This window comes from Lytechinus pictus, chromosome 9 (assembly GCF_037042905.1).
Source record: "Lytechinus pictus isolate F3 Inbred chromosome 9, Lp3.0, whole genome shotgun sequence".
Lineage (NCBI taxonomy): Eukaryota > Metazoa > Echinodermata > Echinoidea > Temnopleuroida > Toxopneustidae > Lytechinus > Lytechinus pictus.
Genome location: NC_087253.1, coordinates 17,649,895 through 17,666,369, shown reverse-complemented (window position 1 = coordinate 17,666,369; position 16,475 = coordinate 17,649,895). Strand labels below are relative to the sequence as shown.

Here is a 16,475-nt window from a genome sequence, read left to right as displayed (position 1 = left end):
ACAGCTAGAATAGACTTGTTTGTTATTTTGATGGGGGACCGAGACGGGGTCTCGGACCGCGGGCCGAGTTTTCCACCCATTTCGTGATTTTTTTGTTTTTCTCACAAATTTGCGTCAATTTTTCCATCATTTCGAAATTTCTTGGAACGATTTTCTGGTTATAGACTTAGACCAAAAGCTTCAGTCTCTGTATTCTGGTTGTTCCGCTGAACTACGTTGGCTCCACTCACCAATACATGAATGGGGATGATAGTAAAATGTCAGAAATTGTTGAATAAATCCCCAGAAACGACGGTTATTCCTGGCTAGGTTAGACTGATGAGACATCCCCTTTGAATTTGTGAAATTACCTTCTTCTTCTTCTTATGTTGGTTTGAGTGGCAATTAGTCATATTTGACTATTGTCGCCATTGACTTTATCTATAAAATCTCACTTCTCATATTATTACCAATATGATGTATACATTTATGAAATATTTTTATTGTGCATCCTTCTATTATAAAAATGATGAATATAGTATACCGGTCTACAAAAGTTTGTCTTAACTATTGTCAAAATGGCATATAAACAAATCTTCACCAAAAACAAACCGCTATCTTCAGTCCAGTTCCAACTAGTTGCGCTTGCCCCACTGAACTAGAGGTATCTAGTTCAGTGGCTTGCCCTGCCCTTTCTAAGATGCAATCATACCGGTCAGCACGGTACATTGTGCCGATTTTTCGGACATAAAAATGCCTAGGTCACCCATGCATAGACGAGGGGGCGCTAGTGTACCTGTGCTTACAGATGGGTTAAACATTAATATATATATATTTTTTTTTTACAATAACAACAACAACAACAACAAGGCGAAAACACTTGTGGGCTCGGTTAGTTAAAAGTGCAGAACATATTATATATACATATTATGTATGTATGTATATATATATATATATATATTTTTTTTTTTTTCACATAAAACTTTATATACGAGCATATCCTTTCCTATTTCTTATAAACAATACAATATAATAATAGCACATATCACTCCTTACTAAAACGTTTCGTTCTTGAAACGAAACGTAAAAATGCTTTCTGTATCCCTGGATCATCTTTTTTTAAATACTCCATTATTTGTCGAGGCTGTGATTCATTCAATTCTGCAAGGAGCATTGATCGTTCAATTGTATATTTTGGACAATGTAAAAGATAATGTCTGACAGTTTCTACCTCAGGACATCTATCACAAAACCCTGTTTGATGGATCCCTAATCTTAGTAGATCTTGGTTAAGACCAGCGACTCCAAAACGGAGACGATGGAGTACAGTTTCCTGTCTCCCTAGATTACATTTATATGTGGATAGCACTGATGGTTGCAGTTCTTTCAGTGCTGAGTTAGTTTTATTCCATCTTTCTTGCCAAATTATCTTACAACTTTTTGAAATAAGTTGCATAATTTCTGATAATGTTATTTGATTATGAATTTCTATTTTGTTTGATAAAGCTTTTTTTGCGCAGGAGTCTGCTATATTTCATTTCCTTTTATTCCACAGTGACCAGGGATCCACTCCAGGTATATCTCTATACCTTTATATTTGAGTCTTGTACTAATAGTTAGAATTTCTGTGATAATAGGATCGTCTTTCCGATTCTGTAAAGATAAAAGTGCACTTAATGAATCACTGAAATTAACAACACCTGTGTATATATCTAAATATTCTATCCATTCCAGTGCAAGAACCGTAAGTTTCCTCTAATTTCTCATTTTTAAGACACCATAGTCTAGCGATCGAGCGAGCAAAACAAAACAAGATTTGACAAGCAAGAGGAGAGCTTAAGTTTGACGTCACTTAACTGCTTAAGAGGTAAGATTGCCAGATTAAAAACTTTTCATATTAAGAATTCGTAAGAGGTTTGATTATTTGAAGTGTAATTTAATAAAATATGAGATTTCTGAGCATGACCTTCAATGATTTGCCTTGCTTTGGCTTTGCGTAGCATACGGCTAGTTTCTGCTTCCCAACTGAAGCGTCGCGTCTGCGGGGTTCGCGTCTGCTATCGTAACTCGTCAAACTTCGACGCCTGACCCGCCCGCAGGGAGAGAATGATTGCTGACTGGCACACCCACACCGCCGCGGACATATGGATTGCCTGGTCTGATAACATGGATAAGGCCAAGTAAAAAAAGATAGTATTAGTAGTAGATCGTCCGGGTTTTTTGAGAGCAGTGATGAGGGAGGTCCTTACTATTTGCTATCTTACTATTTTTTTGAAAAACAAGGAGACATTTTCTCGGCCCGTTTTTTACATTGATCATGTGTCTGACTCTGTCTCTGAGTCTGACATGACATGATGATGATGAGGGAGGTCCTGGTCACTCCTAGTACCAATGAGGTCCAACATTACATGTATGGACCTCATAGGCGACATCAGTAGTATTTTGTGTCAGAAATCTTTGTGAAGATGATTATTTTTGTATTTTATCAAAACTACAAGCTATCGTACTGTCTAATCATTACATTTCGATCTCACTAATTGAATACATTGTTAGCAATAAAAAAAATTGAAAGAAATGAAGGGGAACTTACATTTTCACGGCTTTTTCCTGATTTTCTGGGCAACTGCTCCTCTCTTCTGACTCGCGATCGAAGCTGATATGAAGATCACGTGATTCGCGTTCTCGTCAGCTGATCGGTTGGTTATTCTTTTCGTCAGACGTTAATAATATATATTTTATAATGCTAGCATTCATCGCTAATTTAGGTGAAAGAGATTGAAGTTAAACAGCGCCAGGTCGGAATCATAATTATTTTGGAAGAGTGTATTTATACACTCGATCTCATACCTGACGTAGACGGCGCTATTCAACAAATGCACAATCTTCAATATAAAAATAAAACAGAAAGAACGCCTTGAACACAGGCCAAAATGCCTAACGATTTCTCCGCGGCATTAACAACTATCGTAAAGGGCGCTCCATTTATCAATAAAGATGGACGCTAAGCTGTCTATGGCGACAAAATTTGCCGCAAATATTTACGAAGAATTGTGAGAAATGGTCTGAAAATGCAACAAAAGAACCGGTGAGTACCGATTAAACATTATTAAATTTATAAATAGATTATACATACCTTGTAGATTTAGTTTTTAAGGTGATATTAGTGCTTAGTTCTAAGCTAGGGAGGCCCAAACGCGCGTGAGTGGAGTCCCAGTTTATTAGCACGGGTAAGTATTGGGGTGTCGCCTAGAGTGGTCCTGGTAAGAGTTCCATGTGCACCCCCCACTAAAATTGAAAATAAAAACATGCAGAAGGTTCAGAATAATATATCTAGCCCTAATATCGAACATATATGATGGGGAAGTGGAAATACATACCAAAATATGGCTTTATTCCGTCAAATTTCGAGCGAGATCTTGTGCGTGTAATTGTCCATAGACATCGGTTTATTTAGTCAGTAAAGGGTCTGCGAGTCAAGACTAGTCGAACTATCGGCTGATAATCGTAAAAATACCCTTTCCGGTATCAGCGCTTCTCGCTAGCATAGCGGGAAAGGTCTTGACTGGAGATCAAACGAGGTGAGTTCGAGTCCCAACTAAGGTAAGCAACAGTAAAAAAATGATAGAAAAATCTGAAGTGAACGAACCGGAAGTCTCAACAATCTTTTGTTATTTTTGGTGGGGGGTGCAAATGGAACTCTTTCCGAGGTCCTTACTATTTACTATTTTTTTTGCTATTTTTTAATCAAATGATTGTCAGGACATGTCAGGCTCGATTTATGTGATCGATGCATGCTCAATATTAATGATAAATGAGTAGAAACATATATATATCTATATATATGCATATACGATTAATTGGAAATCTAGCTATGGAAAATGTATGGAATAAAAATCTATTAATGTATCAATATATACCGGTACTTTATTATTGTAAAAAAAATGTTCATGTCAAGTGAATGATTTAATCATTCTACATTATGTAAGGGTAAAAAATGCTTGGGGGGTCGCTTTTATTACCATGGAGCCATGTTTAGTTTTCCAGAGCCAATCTCTTTCAGCTCTGGGCATGGTTTCGCTTCAGTTTAGTTTCCAGCTGCTTGTATATTCGTTTACATAATGTTCAATTTTTATTCATTTTTTTTATTGATATCAAATGTTAAATGATTATTGAATTAATTGTTCACATAATGTTTATTATTTCAATATTTGTTAGTGTTTACAGATCCATTTACTAACTAATTTTTACAATTGTCCATCAAATTGAATAGCTCAAGGAAGAATGAAGTTTATCAAATTTGAACAGAATTGGCACTGACTGGAATCCCATTAATGATTTTCAATCTTGATAATGAATAACCCACTTGAAATTGTTTTTTGAATATTCAATGCATTGCCTGCTGACGTAAGAAAACTTGCCAGAAAATTCAATTCATTTCACAAATTCACATGTCGCGCCAGCACAGTCCATCACATCATCCCAGCACACATGCATTCACCCACCATAGTCACAAGCACAGCTCATTCACCGTAACACACATCGAAGTACAGGCGCTATCACTCACCAAAAAACCCCGCTGAAATACAAATTACGTCATTAAAAATAAAATTGATTTATCTGCGCCATATTTCCAAAGCACGCGACGGATTAGTTCAGATTTAGGAAGCGGGGTCCCCGAAAATGCACTAAAAATGAAGAAATCTGTGATCTTTTCCGAGTTTGCAAACTTCTTCTTTTTCTTATGTTGGTTTGAGTGGCGATTAGTCATATTTGACTATTGTCACCATTGACTCTATTAATAAAAAATCTCACTTCTCACATAATGATATTATTACCAATATGTATACATATATATATGAAATATTATTCTTGTGTATCTATTCCTAATATGAAAAAGGATAATAATGGTATGTACAAAAGTTTGCCGTAACTCTTGTCAAAATGGCAAACTTTATTTTCTCGTTAATTTATATGATTGTATCTTCAAAAGTACCAATAAAAAAACAAATCAGAATTTTTTTCTTTCTTGCAGTTATGGCGATATCAGACTTTGCAATTGTTCTATGAGATAATGAAGTTGCGAGAGAGATCCCAGAGTACATGAGAGCAAATCGCTCACCAATCTTGTGAATTTTTTTTGCTTTTCAGCGGCCATAAGAATAGTAAATATCAAGAAAATTGATGCGGCAATCAAAGAGAGAAGCAGGCGCGGACGAGAAACATCACTTTTTTTTTTTTTTTTTTTGCCAATTTTTTGAAATAGTAAGTGGAAAAAAATTTTATGCGGCGGCCAAGATAGATGCGCGCGAGGAAAATCAACTACTTTCTTTTTTTACTTGGCCTAATATGCGTGACTCACAAACGAAATTCTAAGGAGCATTTTATTTTCTTGTGTCATTCTATCGCGCATGGAGGCTTCTGGAGAGTAATAGACCTAGCACCTAGTCACTTCATTTCATTTAATTGCTCAACTCAACTGATTCTTGCTTCAAATTTTCAATTCAAAACTTTAAAGTCTAAAACTAGATTCATGGAATACTGAATAGCAAGTGATGCATGATGTCTGACTCTGAATCTGATAACATTTGCTTTCTTCAAGGCTTCAGCCTTGTTAAAAAAAACATAGAGTGAATTATACCTAGAATAGATCTACTTCAAATCAATTAGGTAGGGTCTAACAATGAACATAAATAAAATTTTGGCATTCTCATACAGCATGTACAGTATAGATATATGGACTGCTTTGAGAGGCATGGTTGTTTCTAGAGGCTCAAGGGGACCGCAACGCGACTATGCCCAAGGGCATTGTCTGGCCAATGTGGTACCCGCGAGCCGAAAGAAACAACCGTGTCTCGAATATAAAAGCAGTCCATATATAGTCTAGATCAGGGATTCTCAAATGGTGGCGCGCGCGCCACTTGTGGCGCACCGAGCCTTCCGGAGTGGCGCGTGGGAGCCGGTATAGAAAAAGAAAAAACATTAGAAAATAAAAGGTTGATCTACTATTAATCTAGAATTGAGGTTTGATCCTTTAATCACAAAGGGAAAATAAAAACTCAGCTCTTTTTAAAATCTAAATGCTATTTGATTTCCTCTGATTTTGTGTAATCTAGCATTCGATAACCCCTATATTATGGAGGATCTATTTAATGTATTCATTTACGATTGGTACAAAGACTATGTACATAATATGTGAACATAGATTTGTGAACAGTGCTTTTAATAATAACAATGATAATCATAATTACGTTTTATTTACTCAGGGTAGCCATTTCAGTTAGGGAACTGCAGCGGGCCCTGCATTTCCATGTATGTTATTACTACCCTTCTCTAATTTAAATGCTGAGCGCCAAGCAAGAAGGCAGAAGGTTCCATTCCTATATATATATATATATATTTTGTATGACTCTGTTGGGGATCGAACCCACGGCCTCCCGTTCATGAGGCTGACGCTCTACCACTGATCAACATACCCGGTTTGCTTTTTAAACACGACCCTCATCAAGAACAAAATTTAATACAGAAACATAATAATTAACGCTAATTTGAGCAAGTCACTTATCATTTTTTAAAATAAATTGTGTAGTATGTTGGTATTTTTATATCTTCTGTTGATTGAGAACCCCTCTCGGCCATTTAAAAGGCTTTCTGCTCTTCAGGTGGTCCTGCATCCCCACCATACCACAATATTTCGCTCTTCGCGTGTTGGATAGTGGAGCAGTCCAGATTCTCAACAAGAAATTTGGCGCTTCAACAAAATTAATTGAGAATGGCTGGTCTAGATCTATAAATATCTAGATCTTAAACAAGTTAGGCCTAAAAGCCCTAGGCCCCAGGCTAACGTTAGGGCCTAGGCCCTAAGTTAGCCCTGCCCCTGACGTTAGGTCTCGAAGTCGAATATCAAAGCAGTCCATACGGTACCGGTAACGTTAGGCCTAACGTTACATATTTTAGGAACCAAATTAGGGTCTGAATAGATCTAACATTAACAATTTTAGTTAAATCTCCATTTAGAGTCTAACAATAACAGATCTAACGTTAGATTTCTATTTTAGACTATGTCAGATCTAAGAATTTAACAAAACATTAGGCCTAGGTCTAGATCTAGAGTCTAGACTCTACTCTTAACTTCTGAGCTAGCTAACGTTAGGCCTAGATCTAACGACAACGCTGTCATTAGATCTAGACCTAACGAACGTTGTTGTTTGTCTTACCTAACGAGTAATAGGCCTAGGCTATAGAAAGTGCAGTGGCCGTCTTATCTTTTCACCCGACTCACCTTTTGCGAGCATGCATTTGAACGAACAACTGCAACAAGACTTGATGATTGATACATCCGTTATGTCCTTAATAAGTTAGTCTTCTTTTCAATAATGCCATATTTTTTAGCAAAGCAAAAGTCAACGATCGGCATCGTTCCATTGATGTGTCATATCCGTATGCGCAATAAGCGCGTAAATACGCGAATTGTCTAAAACTTTTGATCAAATCGCACGGATATTTATGGTATCCGCAATCACCGCAGAAAGCAACATTTTGCATGCAATCAAATGGGGATCTCAGCCAAATTTTGCTATGCCCGTCATTAAGGGGCTGGTCAGGGGGCAACGGGCAGAAATCTAGTTAACTATGCCCGTTGCCCTTGGTTACCACCTTAGTTTGTTGTTTTGCAGGCATGGTCGTTTACATGACCTCAATTTTGACCAATCAGAGGAACGGATTATTCGACATTCTTAAGGAGAGGTTTATAATGTACTTTATGTCCCAACAAACTTACCCAGTGAAAAAGACGACCTTTCTCCGTCGACCCAAATTATTGAAAATAGTATTACTTTTGGCTTACAAGGTTTAGCCAAATAATGCCAGTTCCGGATGTAGTTTAAATCAGCTATGTAGTTTATTCAACATATTAACACAACTTGGATTGAGAGGTTTTCTGATGATTGCTGAACGAACAAATTTTTAAGCAATTATAAAACTGACTATTTGACTCATTCAAATATTTTTGTTTCATGAGGACAATATGATTCATTTACCGGTATCTCTTTTGTTATCTGTTACATGCTGTCCTGGAGAAGAAAGAGAAAACCACAATGATGATTTAAAATGGGAAAATGTCCCTCATCACTTTTCACTTCTACCCCTCTTGGAATATATTAAATTGTGAGAAAGCACCTATAATCAAGTAGCCAGATTCAAATAGTAATCCCATATTTTTAAAAGTTCCATATCCCCCTTATGAATTGTCCAAATTCTTTCACAGGTTGACCATTATATTTTTCCAATATTTTTGCTTTCTCACAATTCATTATATTCCAAGTTTGGATCCACCTTAATTACATTAAATGTAGATCTATATCTGCACATAATTTTCTGAATTTTACTGAATCTATCTACATGTACTGTATATGATTAATGATTTTATTTGACAAATTTTTCAGAATCAGTAATGGGGGACGCAAACATGGCACCCATGATGGAGCTGGCGAGGTTGAACTTACGGCGTCACCGCCAGTCCCTCATCGATGATCTCGATGTGGAGTTTATTTCTGATCATCTCATAGCCGAAATGGTCCTAGAGATCGATGATGTGGAGCTTATCATGTCAAAGGTATGGTAACATTATTCAGAAGTTATTTTCATATTGTAATAATTATAATAATAATTATAAAGATATTATACTAATTAAATAATTATTTATATGATCTATTAAATAATTATTTATTAATATAAAAAAATTGTAATTAATATTTTTATTATAATTATTATTAGGATTAGAATAGTAAACAAAAAACTTTCAATGAATATTCTTTGATAATAAGAAAACAATGACGAAAGCAAGACAAGGGGGTATGGGCTATGGGTTTCTGTAGTCACAAGTTATAACGTATCAATCGCACAGGTGTAGTTAATAAGCAGCAAAGATTTATGGCTTCTGCCTCCGCCTAGATTATACACTGGGGGCTTTACGCGGAATAGGCCAGGGGAAGGGGGGGGGGCAACTAACTATAAGGAGTCCTGAGAAGATTCATGGTGCAAGATCAATAGTGTAATACCAGGCCGGGGGGGGGGGGGAATTGAGTCTTTGACCGACGATGAATTGAGGGGCTTAGGAAACGTGGTTAATCAATGAAAAAGTTGTGAAAATGATATGCTTGGGAACTGCTGGCAAGGGGTGAAAGGGGGGGGGGGGGGCTTTAGGGCAGCACATTCCCATAATGCCATTATACATGTACATGAGTGCCTCCCCCCCTCGAGTCCCCACCCCCCCCCCCCCCCCTGGTGAATAGAATTGCCCATACATGTAGGCATGTCATGAACATGTCATACAGCGTATTGCATTACATTAAATTACAAAAAAATAATGTGAAACTGCAGCTGAGATTCTTGTTTACTGAATGTTCTTACAGTATGTAGGTGTCATCTGTCAATATATGGATACTGGTAGTCTGCAGGCACAGACTCTGATTGGTACTCTAGTCAATGAATGGGTAATTGTAATATGAAGTTGAGCTTAAAACTTCTAACTTGCCGCACTATCAGGCAGACTACATGTAAGAACTAAAATCATTAATTTCGGTCAGCAAGTAGGTCTTGATTAAAAGTCTAGCATAACTTTTATCTTGCTGCACTTGGGCAAGCCAAGACTCTAATTGGTGCTTTAATCAAGTGAGTCTAGATTAGGACAAATTTTAGCTCAAATCTTACATGTAGGCTTCTTGTAACTTGCTGCCTAAAGCAGGCCAATAGAGTACCCGAAGTGTGATTTCACGATTTCATGACAACGAACTGGCTGGTTCTAAACAGAGTCGCAGCTGACGATTGTCTATACACATTTGTATTTGCAAAAATGGTGATGTGCTAGAGAAACACGCGCTATACAGTGCATATCAAAAAAAGTTTACACTTAGAAAAATCCTGTAAAATTATACATAAATAATATCCTGAAGATTTTTCCACATTTTAACATTGGTACAGATCCATTTAAGCGAATGACGATATAACTCAAAAATATTTCCGCTTGAGTGAGCACCACTTACTTTGAAAAGTTAGTGAAAAATTATTTGCGCAGAACTTTGAAATAGTTATGCGAATAAAAGTAGACCTTAAACATGAAGAACACGTGGAATTTAGCAAGTAAAATTGATTTGAAGATATCTTTTACCTTTTTAACTTGTTTCCTTGCCCAAAACACTTCGAAGAGTGCATTGTGCCCCACCCCACTCCCCCACACATCGAGGCCATCGTGACGATATTTGCTTTACACTGAGCTGTGATTTACATGAAATGGCTTAGGCTTGATTTTCATTTTGTTAATCATTGTCAAGCTTGGAAAAGTGTGGAGAAACAAGTATTAAATGAAAAATGAAATGTAAACCCACTTTAAATAATAAAAACTTAGTGAAAAAATGCTGGAGATGTCTGATATTAGCTATTGTTCAGATTCAGTTACATGTATGTCCTCATCCAGCTGGCACAAAAAGGGTAAAGGTTGTGCTTACTAAGTGTTGAAATTTCAATTTGGTTGGCAAAATTGTTACAAAATGCTTGAATGTATCCGTTTTATTCCAATTGACTAAAAGTGCAAGGGAAATGTATGAGAAATGTTTCACAGGGCAAGTTTGATTTCGCCCTTTCCCCTTGACAAAACAAGAATTTATGTGCAAACAGATTTCTGCGAGCTTTATAAAAATGGACAGTGCTCACTCTGTAACATTCTGTCAAAACTTTTACTTTCATTGGATAGATGAGACCCAAACCCAAGATTATATGTGAAAAAATTATCCACATGTTGTATATTTTTTAATTCCCAGGGCTTTTTCAAAGTGTAAACTTTTTTTTGATACGCACTGTAGAGCGATATGAGCGAGTCGCAATACTTCCGGATGGGTGTTTCATAAAGCTGTTCGTAAGATAAGAATGACTGGCGATCCTTTCTTGTGGTAAATGGTATAATAAATTAGGGAAGGTTTTAATAGCGCATAAGAAAGGATCACCAGTCGAATAAAGTCGCTCCTAACTTACTACAAACAGCTTTATGAAACAGCCCCCGGGTTCATTTGTTTAGAACCAGGCCGCCATGACACCATGGAAACTGACGTCATCGCTTTGGTACTCTATACAGATGTATCCAAGAAACTTGTGTGTCTTGACTATTACAAGTCTAACATGAGTTTGAACTGACTTGGTCAATAGAAAGGCCAGCATTCTGACCTACATGTACAAGTATATATTTTAATCAACACCTGCATCTTAAACTAAAGGCTAACACAAGTTCTAACTTCCATAGTTTTACCATTCTTCATAGTATCCATTTAAACCATGGTAGGCTTATTTGCAGACCATTTTGTAGCTTCAACAAATCAAGTTCTTGTTCCTGGGGTGACAATTTGTCCTTTTTATAATAATACACGTAACCTGCAGAAACCAAGCACTTAATAAAAAAACACTTTTGTGCTGAATTTACTCTACTTGCCAAATATTGATATTGCGAGTTGTTGGCTTATCATGTTTTAATCATCATTGATTAAATACATTATAAACTATCATCTGCCTAATATCAATAACACAATAAACAATGAATTGCCATTGGTGGGTGTGTAGGCCAGATTTATTCTAGGCAATGTACATGGAAGTCAAAGCATTGGCTTTGGGTTAATGGGTTCTGAAAGTGAAACTACCGGTAGTCTAATGATAGGTTTGTAACTTTGTATGTATACACTGTACATGAACAATATGTGTTTGTACATGTAGCTCTTGGTTTACACATTAATTAGAACCTCGAGTGCAATATTTAATCTTACTCTTATGTTCTTATTATATTTTGTAAATTCGTAGGTATATAATGTCATGTATTTTTCCTTTTTTCTGTTAACTTTGTATGTGTCAGTCTTCGGACTGTTTTTACAATGTCTTTTCATAATAAACCGAATTGAATTGAATTGAATAATATTTTACTTGATTTAAAGTTTTGGTAATTATTTAAGAATATATTCCAACATTCAAATCTTTATCATGTGTAGTGACCATTATACCCTTTTGTATCCATTGCCTATTGGTAGTACAAGTAGGTCCTTTAAACAGGGTCATGACATTTGCTCCGCTCCTAATATTTCAGAGGGCATAGGGTTAATTTAAAGTTAGGATTGTAGGCCTTATAATTTTTATATAGAGGGGTTTTTTGTTCAAAATAATAAAAAGATAAGGATTAGGGTTTATTTTAGGTTTGGAGGCTAGGTTTTACATGTATATTTGGCTTTATGTGCAGATTTTCCATTCAAGCGATTGTTGCTGTAAATAGCTACATGTAATACCATGGAACCTTTTAAACACCTACAGACCTATTACGTATCATGAAATTGGAATGTCATGTTCTATGCCTTAGGGGGGTGGTTTAACATTAGGGACCTGACTTTCCCTGACCCTTTTAATTCTATTTTAAGAGTAATGTAAACCTGTATCAGAGGTTTATGTAGATTATGATTTTCACAGAACTTGTGTTCGATGTATTTCACCTTTTAAATCTGACAATGAAGCTAAACTTTTTTTTTTACTTGTAGAAGGTTTTAAAATTTAAAATAGGAGCGATTTTGCACACATAATATTATTTTCTTTTTTGTCTAATTGTACAGTGCGTACGTACATGTACATGTAAGTATGTTAACACATTAAACACAGTGCTATGATATCATTATAATATGTGATTTATATCTGTTGATCTGTGATAGTGTGTTAATTACACTATTTAAAGGAAGTCTCCAGGATATAAAATATCAAGTTTAAAGGGAAAGAGGAAATAGGAAATTATAAAATTTATTTGTGTTGAGGGGGGGGGGGGGGCTTACCCAGTTACACATAAATGTAAGGTATAAAGTAAATTTATATTCTATTGACATCAGTATCATACATGTATGCGAGTCATGATGTTCATGATTTGGAAGCTGGATTAAACATTAATTATTTGGTTTAAATGCTTACACTGTATATTGGGTAAATGTAATTCATGAATGATCATCCTTCCAGTTCCATTTAATATTATACAAGCATGTTTCATTCATCTATTCATTCATTCACTCGTTCATAAATCAATTAACTAATTAATTAATTCATTCATTCATTTGGTCACCCATGTATCCATCAATTAATTCAATCATCAACACTTCATTCATTCATCCATCCATCCATCCATCCTTCCATCTTTCCATCCATCCATTCCGTCAGTCATTTCACTCATCCATCCATTTATTCAAACCATTTTTCTTTTCATTTCTGTTTTAAACTTTTATATTATTGGTTACATCATGGACCGTGGTTACATGTACCATAGTCGATTACAGGCTACAGGTACCGGGTACCTTTGTTCACTAATTAGAAAAATAAGACAAAATTTGGAGATGCAGGCTTAAAGGAATTTTATTGTATATTAAGATCACATTAGATTTTATTTCCTGACATTATGTACACTGTACATAATTCCCTATTGTGAGGACAGAAATTAATTTCCATCTAAATATCAGCCAGACAATCATATTGCATATTACGGGATTAAGGGTCAATGTAAACAAACAGCTCATGTTTTAGTTTCGTAACTCTGTTTTGTCTTTGGCATTGTACATGTAGAGTATCAATTTTTTTGTTTACAGGGCCTCTCAGGAAATCAACTCTGATACTGAGAGACCTTTTGTGGGAATTCATTCATTGAAAACTATACAAACAAATGAATATTATATATAAAATACCATGGACATCACACAATCATTACCTTCACCCATTCATTCGTTCACTCATTCATCTACAGTACCGGTACTCTACCTTTAAAAATTGAATTCATCCATCCATCCATTCATTTATCTTTCATTCACTCATTCAGAATCCATCCTGTAATTTACTCATTCATTTATTCATTCACTCATTAATTCATTTATTCCTTCATTCATTCATTCATCCATTCACTCATTCATTCTTCCATTCTTTCACTCCTCCATTCATCCATTCATTCTTTCATTCATTCTTTCATTCATTCATTCATTCATTCATTCATGCATTCATTCATTCATTGTGTCATTCACTCATTTATTAAGTCATTGGTCCATTCGTTCATTCATCCATTCTTTTCATTTATCCATCCATTAATTCATTCACTCATGCACTCAATCACTCATACATTCATTCACTCATCTATCCATCCATGCAATCACCCATCCATCCATCTCCATCCATCCATCCATTCATTCCCTGATTCATTCATTCATTCATTCATCCTTTTCATTCATCCATCCATTAATTCAGGCACTCATATTCATTCATTCATCCATCCATCCACTCATTCATGTGAACGTGAGAAAATAATGATGTCCCAGAGTCACTTTCTTTTATAGAAAATATAAAATATTTCAATATTTGTAGATTTCACAACTAGGAAATATCTTCACTCCACTGCAATAGTTAGTTTCAATAGTGGCAAATGACAATCCCATACATATATTCAAGAGAAATCAAACCTTCTTTCACCAATGAGGTTTCTATAGGTCATTTAATAAAAAAAAAAAGAACTAGTGAGTGGGTGATGTGTCATCGGTTCCTCATTTGCATACAAAATGTGATCTGCCTATACAAATATTTAACTCTTTTTTTTATTTTATTATCGACTTTTTGAAAGTCAACTTATTTTATGCGTGGTTTTGATGAAATTTTTTTTAGCATCCTGCAAGTTCGATTTTTTTTTCATTGCATTAAAATTCTTCCTGCTTGTTAAGGGGGACTTGCCCTTTAAACATCAACTCTGTCCCAACAAGAAGCTTATTTCAATAGATTTAAACATTAAAAATAAAACAAAGATAACACTGGAAATTATGCATGTTTGATATTGCTCTTTTTGTTTCAATCATTTTTAAAATTTTGTTGGGGTGGACTTGGCCTTTATTAAAGTCAGCATTCCAGGAGCTCATTCTCTCTTTTTTATGTTTTGTCAGTGTTCTGAAAATCTCCAATGTTGAATTATTTGTTTGAATTCATTCATGTTGAATCATTTTGTTGTTTGTGCATTCATCCCTGGCTAAACTCCTGTTTGTTGAACATTTGCATTTCAATATTTTCTATGTGTACACAGTACAGGGCTAAATACTGCATGCAGTACAGTGTAATGCAGGGCTCATCAAAAGGCTGCATACTGTACATGGAACGATGGTTCATTTTCTTAACAGATGTTCAAGAACCATCAGTTAATCATTGTAGTACCCTGGTATGATTGTGATAAAAAATGCAATAAATAACCAGGGTAGCTGAAAATTTGTTAATGAGGCTGTGTTCAAATGAGTGGGCACAAGCCCCCCCCCCCCTTCTCTGTTGATTTAGATGATGAAATTATTAAAATTGTATAAGCTCCGAGACCTAACTGTTCCAAAAATAATTGTGAAAATATAATTTTGACTTTTTTAGTGATCATTTGATTAAATTGCAAAATAGTATCTCTGTTGGGTTCATTTTCCTCTTGTTTTTCAATTTGTTTGAGAGTGGAGTGATTGTTTTTAAGGGGCATACAAACTTGCAGCCTAAATAACCCCACCTTAATCCCTCAGCTACATATCTGGCCAAGTTCATTACCCATAATACCACATTCTGAACAGTGTAGTCCTGTAATATAGGTCCACTCGAATGATAATACAGCCTGAGTAATTCGCTGCTCAATACATTCATATGCATATCGTGCAACAAAATATTTTTACCAACAGCAAAACAGGTACCTTTCCTTTCAAAACATTGTACATGTAGTTTCTCTGCACAAGTAAAATTATAGGCTAATTTATTTTCTGTTTTATTACTTAATATTCATCTCAACAGACAACAGGTATATTTTAAGACTAGAGCTCTGTTCATAGCACACAGTCAATGAGAATACACACAGTGTTGGTGAGGTCTAGACTACCTTACGGTCACTCCTCCTTCAGCACATTGCATGCACAGTGGGAAGTAAACAAATGAAAAGCCTTCTTCTTGAAGGACAGGTCCAATCAATCACAGTAATTAGTTGTGATATATCAATAGCTCTACATGTAGATCCAGAAAGAAGGGCAGTCAAACGATTCTTTAAATCGGATGAAAAGTAAATAAACATGGCATTGACCTATTTGGCATTGTTTGAACCTGAAATAGTCATATTCACAATTACAGATACTATGTACTATCTGGAAGTAAATGAAAATGAATGAGCCCCCCCCCCCCCGACATTTGCAGTGTATATTTTTTTCTTTATGTACACTCAAATAACAATTTATTCAAATTTCAAATATATCTCTGCTTGTGACATGAACCTTGTCAGAGAGTCTCTGACATATATCTTTATTAAATTTCTACTAGTGGAGGTACATGTACCTTGGCCATGTGGTCATAGGAGCCTGAAGAGTCACATGAAAGTCTGGGATTTGATCCCTGGCCTTGCCAATCATCATTGTGATATCTCCTTTTGTAAATTCAAATGAGTTAGATTCACATTTAAT

The 16,475-nt window shown here is 35.6% G+C and overlaps 1 protein-coding gene across 1 annotated transcript in view; it reads left to right on the top strand.

Annotated features, from left to right (window-relative positions):
- The first annotated feature begins 1,758 nt into the window (after positions 1 to 1,758).
- LOC129268184 (apoptotic protease-activating factor 1-like) overlaps positions 1,759 to 16,475 on the top strand; it is a 51,821-nt gene continuing 37,104 nt past the window's right edge. The window contains exons 1-2 of the mRNA XM_064104838.1: positions 1,759 to 1,846; positions 8,421 to 8,590. Of these exons, the coding sequence (XP_063960908.1) occupies positions 8,429 to 8,590 (162 nt within the window). The 5' untranslated portion in view covers positions 1,759 to 1,846; positions 8,421 to 8,428. The remainder of the gene's footprint in view (positions 1,847 to 8,420; positions 8,591 to 16,475) is intronic.